This window comes from Lolium perenne, chromosome 1 (assembly GCF_019359855.2).
Source record: "Lolium perenne isolate Kyuss_39 chromosome 1, Kyuss_2.0, whole genome shotgun sequence".
NCBI classification, from domain to species: Eukaryota; Viridiplantae; Streptophyta; class Magnoliopsida; order Poales; family Poaceae; genus Lolium; species Lolium perenne.
The window spans coordinates 126,425,268-126,438,637 of record NC_067244.2 but is presented as its reverse complement, the minus strand read 5'-3'; the positions used below and the strand labels follow the sequence as shown (position 1 = coordinate 126,438,637).

The 13,370-nt window shown below is 41.1% G+C and overlaps 2 protein-coding genes across 4 annotated transcripts; one reads left to right on the top strand and one right to left on the bottom strand.

The window, feature by feature from the left end:
* The first annotated feature begins 254 nt into the window (after positions 1-254).
* Positions 255-6,704, top strand: LOC127301455 (HIPL1 protein). Of its 2 annotated transcripts, XM_051331704.1 has the most exons (7): positions 255-382; positions 732-892; positions 3,010-3,813; positions 3,898-4,114; positions 5,224-5,402; positions 5,511-5,749; positions 5,854-6,704. In XM_051331704.1, the coding sequence occupies exons 1-7, from the start codon at positions 286-288 to the stop codon at positions 6,380-6,382; spliced, it is 2,226 nt and encodes a 741-aa protein (XP_051187664.1). In that variant the 5' UTR covers positions 255-285; the 3' UTR covers positions 6,383-6,704. The 2 variants fall into 2 exon arrangements, with proteins under 2 accessions (XP_051187664.1, XP_051187666.1); XM_051331706.1 differs by lacking the exons at positions 255-382; positions 732-892 and adding an exon at positions 1,864-2,333.
* A 571-nt stretch (positions 6,705-7,275) lies between these two features.
* Positions 7,276-12,997, bottom strand: LOC127301439 (probable protein arginine N-methyltransferase 6.2). Of its 2 annotated transcripts, XM_051331694.2 has the most exons (14): positions 12,723-12,793; positions 11,758-11,823; positions 11,574-11,642; positions 10,927-10,962; positions 10,789-10,846; positions 10,409-10,474; positions 10,131-10,199; positions 9,954-10,031; positions 9,779-9,857; positions 9,489-9,583; positions 9,219-9,303; positions 8,140-8,333; positions 7,900-8,018; positions 7,276-7,811 (listed from the first exon to the last, which is right to left on the bottom strand). In XM_051331694.2, the coding sequence occupies exons 3-14, from the start codon at positions 11,630-11,632 to the stop codon at positions 7,769-7,771; spliced, it is 981 nt and encodes a 326-aa protein (XP_051187654.1). In that variant the 5' UTR covers positions 11,633-11,642; positions 11,758-11,823; positions 12,723-12,793; the 3' UTR covers positions 7,276-7,768. The 2 variants fall into 2 exon arrangements, with proteins under 2 accessions (XP_051187654.1, XP_051187647.1); XM_051331687.1 differs by lacking the exon at positions 10,789-10,846 and having other exon boundaries at positions 12,723-12,997.
* Positions 12,998-13,370: the final 373 nt, after the last annotated feature.

The following is a 13,370-nucleotide window of genomic DNA, read 5'->3' as shown; positions in this document are numbered from 1 at the left end:
TCTGGCTGCGAGCTTCTACATGTTAGCAGCACCATTCAAAGTTGGAGCAACGAGGGAGAACAGACAAAAGCTAGCTGAACCGCGCCCGGCACGGATGACGCATCCACCACTCCTTGGCACTGTGGCGTGATATCGTCGATTGATAGTCGCTGACAGGTGTGGCCCACTGATGCCCATACCGCTGCGCCGTAGACTATATATACATTCCTCCTCCTGCTCCGCTGGGAAGGCAAATCAGCATCCATCCATTAAGAGAGAGAGAGACGCGTCCACACTCACAGTGACATGATGAGGATCCATCATCATCTTCTACTACACCTTGTCTGCTCGAGCTTGTTGCTTCCTCTGATCGCTGGAGCCTTGCCGCGTTGCACGGACTCGGGTTAGTTTCCCTTCCCTTCCTGATTCCCGTTCCATTGTTGCTCTTTCGCCGCCAACTGCATGATCCCCGTTCCATTGTTGCTCTTCTGCCGTTCGAAATTAAAATAGCGCTATCCCAACGCTAATAGCACGCTATAGCATATCTGGAGAGCCGACGCTACGCTATTTCGACGCTATAGCGCGCTATTCGCGTTAATAGCACGCTATAGCATGCTAATAGCGTATTTTTAGGCCCACGCTATTTTATTATAGCGCGCTATTTTTTTCCTTGTTACGATATACCGCGCGCAACTAGTAGCATGCTTGTTAAGTTTTTTTCTTCTTCTTTTTTTATGTCTATCGTTGATTAGGGGCACCCGTGCTGTTGAATGCTACGCTCAAGTTCTGCCTCACCGACGGCGCCAGCTGCTGCGACGCCGCCGCCGACGCCGCGCTGCAGGAGCAGTTCGATGCCATGGGTCTGGACACGGACGGGGCATGCGCTCGTCTCGTCAAGTCCATTGTCTGCTCGGTACGTACCTTCTCACTTTCTCCTCCTACAGTTTTAGGGCTCCTTTGATTTGAAGGATAGAAAAAACATAGGAATAGGAAAGGTATAGGATTGGAATGGCATGTCTACTTGAATCCTATAAGAAGATGAAGTTTGATTGATTGTAGCAAAGGAATTTTTCCATGAGGTATGAGCTAATGCTTTTTTTTCCTATAGGAATTACACTACAAGATTCCTATAGAAATTTTTCCTATAGGCTATGTTCCTATGAATCAAACAACATATATAGGAATTTTCCCATAGGAACCAAATCCTACACAATTCCTATGCAAATCCTTTAAATCAAAGGAGTCCTTATTCTTTTCTCAAGGAAAGCACGACAGGTGTTCATGCGTAGAATAAGTTCAGGTTGCAGGCTAGAGAGAGACCGACGAAAGAAAATAAAAATATTGACAACATAAATAAATAAAAACTGTAAACCAGGGAGGGAACTACTAGCATCAGTGACGGTCTCCGGTTATTAGTTTAAGGTACGTAGTAGCTGCCAAGTACAGTCCGCGTCATGTGTGACTTTGAGGTGCATAGTAGCAAGACAGAAAGGGGATGGGGATTTTTGGCACGTGGATGCAAAAGCATCTCATAAACCCTAAATTTTATATTTCTGTAAGTAGTAATTTTAAATAAAAAATTAATTTTGAAAACAAAGGATGATCAAGTACTACTTTTATACTTGTATAAAAATATTTGGCAAAGAAATGATTTCTATGGATTTCAAGGCAAAAAAATATTAAAAATATAGCGTGAATGTTATATGAACATGAGTCGTTTCGATTTTGTTATTTTTACGTGCATGTGGTGCGTTGGAACCCATGTCTTGTAGTAGTACTCTTGTGCATCAATGCATTTTCCGACAGAAAGGTTCTTCAATATAGGCAAGGTGGCCACACATGTGGCTTGGTCGTCCGTAGCGGGTCCCAGCCCAGCACGCACGCCTTCTTGCCCTGCCCCGAGACCACGACTCATCTCCTTCTGTCCTTCCTAAACCAGAAGAAAAAAATCGAGCTCACGGCCGCCGTCCACCAGCCACCTGCTCGCCGGAGATGGCGACGGGGAGCGTGGGTGGGGGGCGGAAAGGTGCGGCTTCACCGGCGCCGGTGAAGAAGCTGATGGTGGCGTGGGGCTTAGAGGGAAGGCCGCGGTCGCGGTGGACCAGTGGAGGTGGCGATTTGAGGAGGGCGGGCCGGCGAGGCGGCGCGGGTGGCGGTGGCCGGAGGTTAGTACGGTGTCACAGGCTATGATTTGGATAGGCGCCTTGAGATCCAACAAAAGTCGCGCTCAAAAAAGGAATATTAGAACCCCCAAGCAAACCGACGAGGTCAGTTGCCGCGGCGGCGGCCGGAGGACCAGGCGCCGGATGGGCGACCGGCGGGCGGAACCCGCTTTCGTTTGGTCGCATTTCCAGGTCGACTCTTTGTTCCCCCTTTTTCCTTACTTTTCCACGGATTGGATTTCAGCGATGGTAAATTCCGTATCGCATTTCCAGGTCGACTCTTTGTTCCCCCTTTTTCCTTCCGTTTGGCGGCTAGTTCAGATTTGATAAATCATGTTAACCCCTGTGTTATTTTAGTTCTTCCTAAAGTGTCGTAATTTAAGCACCAACTAATCTTTGGGAAAACACATGGATGTACGCATTGTACAATCCTGCAAAATTCCGTATCAAAACTTATCCTTTTTTATCGAGTACAATAAAAAAAGATAGCAAATCCATCATTGTTCATGAACATGATTTTTCCAAAAAATAAAAAATTAAAGACTATTTCATGCTTAAATCACTATTTTTTGTGCAATTTTGTTTTTCTATTCAACCGAGAGACCCTATCGACACAAAACTCTAGTTACATATTGCAGTGTGTAGATTGGATGGCCGGACCTTCTTCACATTTTCTGGAATATTCTATGGTGAATTTTTATGATGCGAGCTCCCCTTTACAGGAATCATCCTACTTACGTGTTTGAAGTACACAAACACGCAGAACCAGTGACGTTATGGATACTGGATATTATTGCGAGAACTATTATCCCATGATGAATAATTAGGATTATCACGTGCTTACACAGTTTCTTTGCCATGTTTTCAGAAATGCAATCCTTTCTCGGCTGATCTGTTTGACATTGGGTCGACCGCACGTACAGTTCCTCTCTTGTGCAGCTCTTCCTGGGCACCAAATTCTTCTCAATCTAAGGACCCCACCCAGCCCAAAGGGCACTATTGTGAGCAAGTTTGGAAACAATGCAAAAGCACAGCAATATCCAACTCCCCTTTTCAGCCTTCCGCGCCAAGAAATGCTGCGTTCACTGGTTCAGCTTCCATGCTTACTGATTTTTGGCAATCAGAAAATGACTTTTGTGAGTCATTTTCTGGTACACCAAACCACCAGTCAGTATGCTTTAATGGGCACGCGGTCTCATTTAACACTAGGAAGAACTCTTCACCATCTCCTGATGGAATTTGCCTTGAGAAGATTGGCAATGGATCCTACCTTAACATGGTTGCTCACCCTGATGGGTCCAGCAAAGCCTTCTTCTCCAGACAAGATGGGAAGATATGGTTGGCTACTGTTCCTGAACAAGGAATGCAAGATGGTCTGCAAATTGACGAGATGAGCCCTTTTCTTGATCTCGCGACTGAAGGTCACCTCAGTTCGGATCTTGGACTCGTGGGTGTAGCCTTTCATCCGGATTTTACAAACAATGGGCGTTTCTTTGTTTCATACATTTGTGATGAAATTCAGTCACCCAACTGTGCTGGTAGGTGTTCCTGTGATGATGAATTGGTCTGTGATCCCTCAAAGCTTGGCTCTCATAGTGGTGTTCAACCTTGCCAGTACCATCTAGTTATCTCAGAGTATTCTGCTAACGGTTCACCATCAAGCTTTTCTGAGGTATAGATGTTTGTATTCTCTTCTTTGCAGTCCTTTATATTTAGATTCCTGGGTAAACATTACATTTCTACCCTTCTTTGATAGGCAGTGTATGCTGATCCATCAGAAGTCAGAAGGGTATTTTCAATGGGGTTGCCATATGTTTCTAACCATGCTGGTCAGATCCTTTTTGGACCTACCGATGGATACCTATACTTTTTCACAGGAAATGGTGGGATAAGAGGCGACCCTTTCAACTTCTCCCAGAATAAGAAGTCACTTTTGGGAAAAATAATGAGGCTCAACATTGATGAACTTCCAGGTTAGTTAAAGATGGACACATAAATTATAAATACATTTTAGAGAATGTTTATTTTCTCTCTCTTTTTGGAATACTTTTGTGTGTACATATCCGTATTTCCTCCTTTTCAAGTAAGTGACCATTCTATCAAAATAGTTAGGCAATATTATGTTTGTCCAAGCTGGCACAACAGCTAAAAGGGTTAAACAGGCTTCCGAAAAATAATACTCCCTCCGTTCCACAAAAAAAGCTTCTCAACTTTTTTTAGATACGGATATATCTATAACTAAAATCTAGACAAAGTTGAGAAGCTTTTTTTCGAACGGAGGGAGTATGTAGTAATCCTCGATTGAAACATTTACAGTGGTACTATATATACAAGTATACAACATTGGCCTTGCATGCTAAAAGTTATATTGCGTGAATTATATATAAATCAATATGTTAGTAGTCTACTTGAATATGTGTGGCTGTGAATCAGGCTGTGTGCTTCAGAATTTGTGTTTTTCACCTCAGTATCATGTTCAATTGTTCACATGTTGCTATTGCTACTACAACAGTATCATGTTCAGTTGTTCACATGTTGCTATTGTTACTACAACATTTCACTAAGGTTAACAATAAATCTGTAGATATTGTAGAAATATTGGTGGTGCTGTAAAACAGAAGACTTATGCTTTGCTTTTCCAAAAGGTCAAATTACATGAGCAGTATTGTTAGCAGTGTAGTAGCGCATAGTTGCAAATCAGGCCCATGTACTTCAGAATTTGTGCTTTTGAACCGTAGAAACATTACTCAGAACAGTATTATGTTATATTGTGACTACTACATTCCATTAAGGTATATTGTATGCTTTTTAAGAGTATGACTAGCTTTGGCTAACGTTTTGAACATCAGTGTGTGATCTTTTGTTTAAAGACCGAAATGAAATTCATGAAACACCTTCAAGCTTGATAGAATTCCAGAATAGTACTGTATGGCCAACAAGAATTTGGAAAATTAGGTTTTACTTATAAACTTACTGAGAAAATCTGAAAGTGCCGGTCAATCTTTTACAGCAACATAGCAATTTCTTACTTTCTAAGGGTTAAATATTCCTGAACCTTTTATCGTTCTTTTGAGCTTCGCAGAGCTGAATGAAGTTGCTAACCTAAGCTTATGGGGTAATTATACAATACCAAAGGACAACCCCAATGCTGATGATAGCAACTTACGACCGGAGATTTGGGCCTTGGGTTTTGAAAACCCATGCAGATGCAGCTTTGACTCCGCAAGGCCTTTCCACTTGTACTGTGCAGATGATGTCCAGGTACCATTTCAATGATATAAACATCTTTGAATGAGTTCCTTTCCAAGCTTGAGCTCTGTCTTCTGTATCATAAATAGTGCCAAATTCTGTGACCTTGCAAAAATTTAGGACCAATACAAAGTGGTGGATTTGATATCCAAGGGGGGCAACTATGGGTGGGGTGGTGCGTATGAGGACCAGCATGTTCTCTATCCACCATGGGCTGCTCAAGTAACTAAATCTACAGAAGGCATCATTTTCCCCATAATGGGCTATAAGGTTTCTTCTACCTCTGAGAACATGGAATCTGCATCGATAGTTGGTGGGTATGTGTACCGTGGGTCTGCCGATCCTTGCTTATATGGAAGGTATTGTTTACGCCCTACTGTCTTGCATTATTTTAATTACTTTCTTTCCAATGTGCTGTTGTTTACACCTCAAACACATGCTAATGGCTAATATGACATGCCAGGTACTTATTTGCTGACATGTACACGTCTGCCATGTGGACTGGCAGCGCTAACACTGATGGCAGTGGTAAATATACTTCTACTTCCATTCCATTGAGCTGTTCCAAGCAGACACCAATTCCCTGCGATGAATCCGCCAACAATCCTCTTGGCCCAATATCCTCGTTTGGCGAGGATAACAAGCTAGACGTCTTCATCTTGGCCAGCCAAGGCGTCTACCGAATTGTCCAGCCTACTCTTTGCGGCTATGCACAGCTAAATTCTGCAACGACAAAAGGAGTGACACCTTCTGGTATCAGCAAGGGGGTAACAGTAGCATGGATGAAAGTGCTGGTGATTGTGTTGTCAGTTTTGACCGCATCTGTGGCTGGCGTGGTAGCCTGGAGATGTTTCTGCAACAACACAGCCTTCTGCTTCAATGGGAATGTCCACGTAACCAATAACAACACCATGCACGGAGATACTCCTTCAGCCAAACCAGGTGACATTGAATTGACTATTACTGAGCCTGAAGAGCGTCCTGGTCGCTAGATACTCTGTTTATGGTCTCCAGTTTCTGTTGTGTATCAGTGTATGCTAGCTATCGTGTTATTTCATTGAACACGCGTCTGCTGTCTGTACATATTTCATTGTCATGTTTTTTGCCTTTTCATTAAACCAGTCTAGCTAATTTGGTTCCCTGGTTAGCTAGTTTTATTGGTCGTGTGCGTCTCTGTTTGTCAAAGGTTTATGGAAAGGCTTAGACCTTCCCTTGTGTACTTGCCATTCTATGGCTTTTTTCTTCTTAATATATAACATGCAGTTCTCCTGTGTGGTTAAAAAAAAAGAACATTTGAAGAGTTCTGTAACTGAAGCTTTATTATTTTGCTTGATTGTGGCACTAAGTATGAGTGGTGCTGTGATTTACTTCCCTACCATCGGAGGGTCTTCCTTGCCTAGTCGCCATGTGGAGCTCAGCTGAGCTCTGGCATGGGAGCTCCGATGTGGGGACGGATTTCCCAGAGTTAGACTTTTTTTTCCTTTTTCTTATTTGTTTTAGATATTTCCATCTGAGGAAATTGCACAGTTTTTTGGATTTGTTTTACATTTTTAGAATATCTTGACCTTTTAAATTGGTCTGACAAGTGGGGCCCACTCCACATCAGCAAACTGGTCCTAATGTCAGTTTCAGCGTCAATTCAAGATAAAAAAATTGTTGTACAGATGCAGATTTTTGCAAAAAAATTGAAAAGCGGTAGCTTTCTGCAATTTGAGTAGAAAAGTGTTATTTATGCTAAGAAGTCCAATGTGATGAACGATCAAGGTTTTGCAGACAAATTCTATAAAGAAGCTTGATACTTTCAGTCTTTTTTTTGCTGGAATGAAGCATATGTATGCAATTGATATTGTCAGAAATGAATTACACATAATCTCACACAGCCACATGGAAAATCTCTTATTACAAGCTCTCAAGGGCCAGATGAATGTTATGTTCTTACAAACAATGGAAACAATCTGCATGGCTATCTATGTAAAAAGCCACTAGTCAGATGAGCTAAGACGAACCGTAGTGTTAACATAAGGAAAAAACCTATACTACCGTGGCCAGCATGTAATTATTAAAATTTTAAATTCTTTGTTCATCAATCAGATACACATGATCATAAGGCTACTGACCTACTCAAGCTCGACTGCGAACAATGAAAATCTAATGTCTGGTTGGAGTAATGGATTTTTGTTGGAGCTCTATCCAAATTTCTCCATGTCCTGAAAACTCCAGCTTTCCAGACAAAAACTAAACGGTGCCATTTGTTGATCTATTTGCCATCATCACGTCCTGTTTCAGTCAGAATGCTCGAAAATTGCAATGACCAATAAGGTTCATGATGCACAGGGACAATAGATCTGCAAACTATCACTCTGTTGAAATTTCCCATGCTATCGCATGACCGATTCTTTAACGTACCATTGCTCTCCAGTACTGCAAATACAGAGGGATCCAGAGTTATATCAAACTTGGAAGTGGAGGCAGGAAATGGATAGCACCAAACCAGAGCAATCAGACTCACAAATATTTCAAGCAGATATTGAGGAACCGAGCATGTTGCTGGCTCTGAGATATGGTAACAGAACCTTCCATAATTTGGTCTTTCTTTAGCTCGATAGGTTCAAATAAGTACAGTAGAGTCTGCGTTACGAAAAACAGCATTCATGTGGATGTTAGCACTGCAAAACAGTTCTAGGAATTTCAAACTAATAATATGCTAGATCGAAAAGGAAACCAAAATGGTACTGCTTAAAGCCATCACCTGCTGCCAATGAGTAGGCGCATCCTCTGGGGCAGTAGACAGAACAATCGAGACATCTTGTTTTTTCTTTTTGTTGCTTGGGCTAGAATTTTGCATGTTCACATCCAAGGGTTGGCTTGCTTGCTTCTTGACTTTCTGGCGAACTGGTCCGTTAAACTCGACATCGAACCAAAATGCAAATCCATGCAATGGAGCTGAAAATTAGCATGAGACAGAAGTCAGCGGGCTTAGCATTTCCATGCGGATGAAGACAAGCAAGAAACATTCAAAGAGTACAACTGTACCCAAGATTAAGTTGTTTTTCACGTCTTCGGTAACTATCCAGATTTTTTTTAATCTTCGATGACAATTTTACCGAATAATTTCAACTGACACTCCATCTGAACAAGGCCCAATCATGTCTCAATCTAGACCAAATACAAAGTATGCACACATATTTTATATAATTTTATCTTCGCATTTATGTATGACTACCGCCGCAAACATCATTGTTTTTAATCTTACCAGAGCACTTAACTTGGCCATCCTCGTTTGTGGTTTCTTCAAGCTTAGAGCTTTCTAAATCTTTGTGCCCGTTGAAAATACAACTCGTAACAGGACACCAAAGAAGAAAGACCACTGTGTTGACAAAACATGACTACAATTACCAGAATTCAAACAGTTCTATCTATAAATGCTTAACACCAGTTAGCTACCTGAGGCTGCTAAGAATTGTGACCTTGCCATAACATATTAGTGAGAAGAAAAGAGAATCCTAATTGCAGTAAGAATACAGATAACACTTCTCCTATAAACCTTATAAATTCCGCTTTCCACTTCTCTAGGAAGCTTGAGTAGAGAATAGATTTATTCTATAAACAGAAACATCACACAGCTTATAAAAAGCCTCTCCAACAGCACTATGTCCAATAATGATGAAAAGCTTAAGCCCTTCAAAATAGGCCTGGTACAGTTATAGCTCAAGAACTCCACAGATTAAAGAACTTGGTTATTAGTAAAAAAACATTTACTAGATAATGATAAATTTAACTTCACCGTATGTGCCTCATTTATAGAAAAATAAATGAAATACAACTGACCTTGCAACATCGATGTAAACTTAAATGCAGCAGTAACAGTTTCAAGGTCTGGAGCTTGAATTGTATAGCAATCCACTTGTGCCACCTGTTCCAGGGGCCCCAAGTAAGTTCTACTAAAAATAATTCAGCATATAAAAAAGATAAGAGGTATACAAAGTATAGCTGCACACAAACACGGACTAATTTGTATCCCGGGTTCTGAGAGTGATATTCGCATAAAACCGCATGTTGAGCAGAAAAGAATATACAGCTCAGCAAGGGTTATCTTACCACTGCTGGCCATGTCAAAACATTCTCTCCACTAATCGTCTCAACAGAAGGCTCCATGAATGCACATTGTTTTGCAAGAGGCATCATAGAAGACACTGAAGTCAAGCAAAGACACCACACATTAATTTTTGAATGAAAAAACAAATGTAAATTCAGTGTCATGGCAACTTTGGAAGCCATTTACCTATTGACACAATAAAAACAAGCAACTTAATCTCCTCAGTCTCCTCATAAATTGGGAATTTTATACTAGTTATAAAGAGAACATACATGAAGGACAATGAACTTACTCTTTATACCATATACATCTCGCCAGAAGTAAATACTATCCTGATATCTCCGCGGATTTGTAATAGGTGCAAGATAAAGCTGCATAACATATATTTCTGTTTATGTCAGCCTGACAATTTTTTATAGATTTCTCAACCAAATAACTTATACATAACATTTTGCTCAAACACTTACCGATGCATGAGATGGAAGAATAAGACCCCCTGGCTTAAGCCATTTATCTCTAGCAAAAATTACACTCCCCAGCATACTCTACCATCAACATGACTATATTTCAAATTTCACATATAGGACAAACGTAAAGTGATTCGTGGGATAAGTCCAATTGTACAAAGAAGATATTTATAGAACCTCATAGAGAAGCATGTAACCCATCCATTCAGATATGATGACATCAACTTTTTCTTCAATTTCGACATCCTGCATTTGCATATTACAGCAATTAAGTTGCATAAGATCAAAGATCTCAAAGTAGAATTTTAAAGATTCTGGCACAACTACAATCAGACAATGCTAAATTGTATAATCACAAAAGCAATAGAATGCTCAAACCCTCACATAAAACTATGATAACAATTCAGGTATATGCAAATGGTGACAAATTGGCAAAGATAGGTATAAAAGTGTACCTCAATTCGACCATGCAAAACAATGACTTTGTCGGACAACTCATTTTCTCTCACAATTTCCACTGCCTAAACATGTACAGATTAAAGAAAACAGAATCAACATTATAATTTGTAGAAGCTAATAACAAAACATTGGAAGTAAAAAAAAATGTATATCGACTAAAATGCATAAGGCATTTTACGAGCATACATATTATTAGCCAATAGAGTTGAAACATAACATCAAGTAAGTGAGTTTGCTAATGGTAGCACCACGTTTCAAGCTACAAAGTATTTCTTTATCACTATTCTAACAGAAAAGTATTTATTTGATCATAAAGGGCTTCCTCCATGTTGTAGTTAGTTGTCAAGAAGCATACATTAGAGGAGCTTGGATGGACCTTGTAAATATATAGAAGATCTACTATCCAATTTGATAACAAGGTTAATATTTCTATGCTGCAAAAAAGGTACAGCAGTGTAACATTAGCTTATTAAATACACTTGTAGTTTTGCAATCTCAACTGGAAGGGGTTTACCTGTAACGCAATATCACTTGCATCAACTGCATAGACCTGAAATACAATAAACTCATCAGAAGATGAATTATAAATGAATGAAAAACAGGACATCTGTCATCGCCATCATGAAATGAATCGGCGCATACAAATAACTAAAAACAATATGCAGCCTTCATGCAAAAAGAACCCATATTATTACACAGTATACAGCATACATATGTTGGTTGTTTAATAAACGAAAGGGTTTAAAACTGCAATAAAAGGATAGATAATTCAAAGCACAGCAAGTGTAAACATGAGCATCTCTAGTAGTTGGTAAACATCTGGTGCAATAGATCTTCTGGTGATATAAATATTAAATGATCAATGCATGCATTAATGCAGCTAAGTATGAATTCAATGCATGCATTAATGCAGCTAAGCATTAATAGTCAGATATGTTGTTCAGAAATAGACATGTATGATCAACAAAACAAAAAGATCACTACATGATTACACAACTGATCAACAACCGCTAAGTATGAATTCAATAAGTAAATCAAATTTGCTGGATTCATCACACATCGATGTAGTGAGGGACACTTAGAAATTTCAGCAGAAGTTCAAATTTATGGTATCATCAGCAATAAATAAGTGTGCAGCTAATAATTAAGTAGTAAAGTTACCCTAGTGGCACCAGCAAATGCACAAAATATAGAAAGAACACCAGTGCCACAGCCAACATCCAACACAACCTGAAAAGTGCCAATTCGGACATTCATGAGAGTTAAGTTAGTAAACAGAAAGTTGTACCCTCTTTGGTACCTATCCAAGAATATTGTGTAGTCTAGCAAGCAGACAAATTCTAACCTTGCCTGAAATTAAATCTCTGTGATGCATGATAGCATTTCTGTAAGTATTAGTCCTCACATGATCCTGCAATTAGCAATCTCAAGATGAATAAGAATTAAAAAACGATGATGCTGCATTAGCTCGAGACCTGAGCGATGCACTGCTGAAATCACCTAAACAACAAAAAGAGGACTTGGTGCGACTATTAGTGGTTCATTCAGGTACATCTTTTTTTATTAGGTTTCATAGGAATACGATAGATACATTGCGGTACTCTGTGTCAGTCATTTGCCGTACCAGCAATTCATAATCAATCAATACACCCCAGGAATGCAAGCTTAGTACCCGACAAATGACCAGATGCCAGCATCTGGGAATTTCCAGGTCCGGGACAGTTGACAAACAACGCTACCGTCACAGCATAGCATTTGGGCAACAACAGTGTCACAGTAGTGCCTCCATACAGGAATACACAATACGGACATATACGATTTCTCTTGTTAATTTTCTGATAAACCGAAGCAATCATGGCACTGTTCTTTGTGTGGCTTGTGTTGTGCTACATAAGCGATTCGGGTAGTGGTATTTTACCTACCAAAGCCAAACAATACTTCGGATAAATGGTGTATGATAGTAAACATTAAAACTATCTGTATTCTCGCGCAAAAAATATGACTCCTACAATGCTATATTTAGTCAATAAATAGCATTAACTATGTGAGCTCATACACTAACTGAACCTATGGCAGACACTAGTTGACATCAACGCAGGTGGTGGAACAGTAAGGAACCTCAGAGACCAGCGTGATTTGTTCGACGGAGACTATCCCCGCGAACTCAGGTCCGCAGATCGCCGCCCGCAGTAAACAAAACCCTAACCCCCACCGATGCAACAGCCGTACAACCCTCCCAACATGGTTACCCGGAGCAGAATCCACGGAGGGAGAAATGAGAGGGTGGTCTGCGTGAGCGCGCCGCGTAACCTTGAGCATTTCCTCGTGGACGCCGAGGTGGGAGTAGGCCTTGAAGTAGGCCATGTCGTAGTCGGTGCAGGGCGGCGGCGCGGGATGCGGCGGCGCCGAGCCGGCCTGGTCCGGAGGGGAACCCATGCCGCCGACGCGCCGCGGCCTGCGCGGGCGCGGCAGGTGACCGTTGCCGTCGGCACCGCCGGCGAACATCGTGGGGGAAAGGTCCGTCGCTTGCGGCTTGTCCGCGAGTGGGGCGAAGGACACTGGGAGTCTGGGACTGGGACTGGGAGTACTTTAGAATTCAGTTTCCTCGGGTGGGCAGAATTCGTTCTCCTGCTCAGGCAGGTGGTCGGTCTAACGGGCCCGTTACCGTGCACGCGCTCTCGGGTGGGCAGAATTGTAGGCCAATTTCTTCTGGGGCCGTGATGTGCGGCCTGCCTACACTGAATTAATACAACATTATACAACATGCATCAAAAAGAATTGGGATATGGTTTCTGTTCCTCAATCTATCAACATGCAACGGTAACAACTTTATACATCCCTAACATATGTGTGCACTCATATATCAGTACAAAAGATCATCATAGAAGATAACAAATACTTGTATGCAATCATCACAAACTATCTCACAATTGCTATGAACAAGTCACTACTTAGACA

What these genes read in the sequence shown, in the direction of transcription:
- LOC127301455 (XM_051331704.1), top strand. Translation starts at nt 286, where the DNA reads ATGATGAGGATCCATCATCATCTTCTACTACACCTTGTCTGCTCGAGC. An exon ending in GCCGCGTTGCACGGACTCGG is followed by an intron (nt 383 to 731) that starts GTTAGTTTCCCT and finishes ATCGTTGATTAG; the next exon opens with GGGCACCCGTGCTGTTGAAT. An exon ending in ACTGTGCAGATGATGTCCAG is followed by an intron (nt 5,403 to 5,510) that starts GTACCATTTCAA and finishes GCAAAAATTTAG; the next exon opens with GACCAATACAAAGTGGTGGA.
- LOC127301439 (XM_051331687.1), bottom strand. Translation starts at nt 12,917, where the DNA reads ATGTTCGCCGGCGGTGCCGACGGCAACGGTCACCTGCCGCGCCCGCGC. An exon ending in CAAGTGATATTGCGTTACAG is followed by an intron (nt 10,475 to 10,926) that starts GTAAACCCCTTC and finishes GTACATGTTTAG; the next exon opens with GCAGTGGAAATTGTGAGAGA. An exon ending in TTTTGACATGGCCAGCAGTG is followed by an intron (nt 9,304 to 9,488) that starts GTAAGATAACCC and finishes CCCCTGGAACAG; the next exon opens with GTGGCACAAGTGGATTGCTA.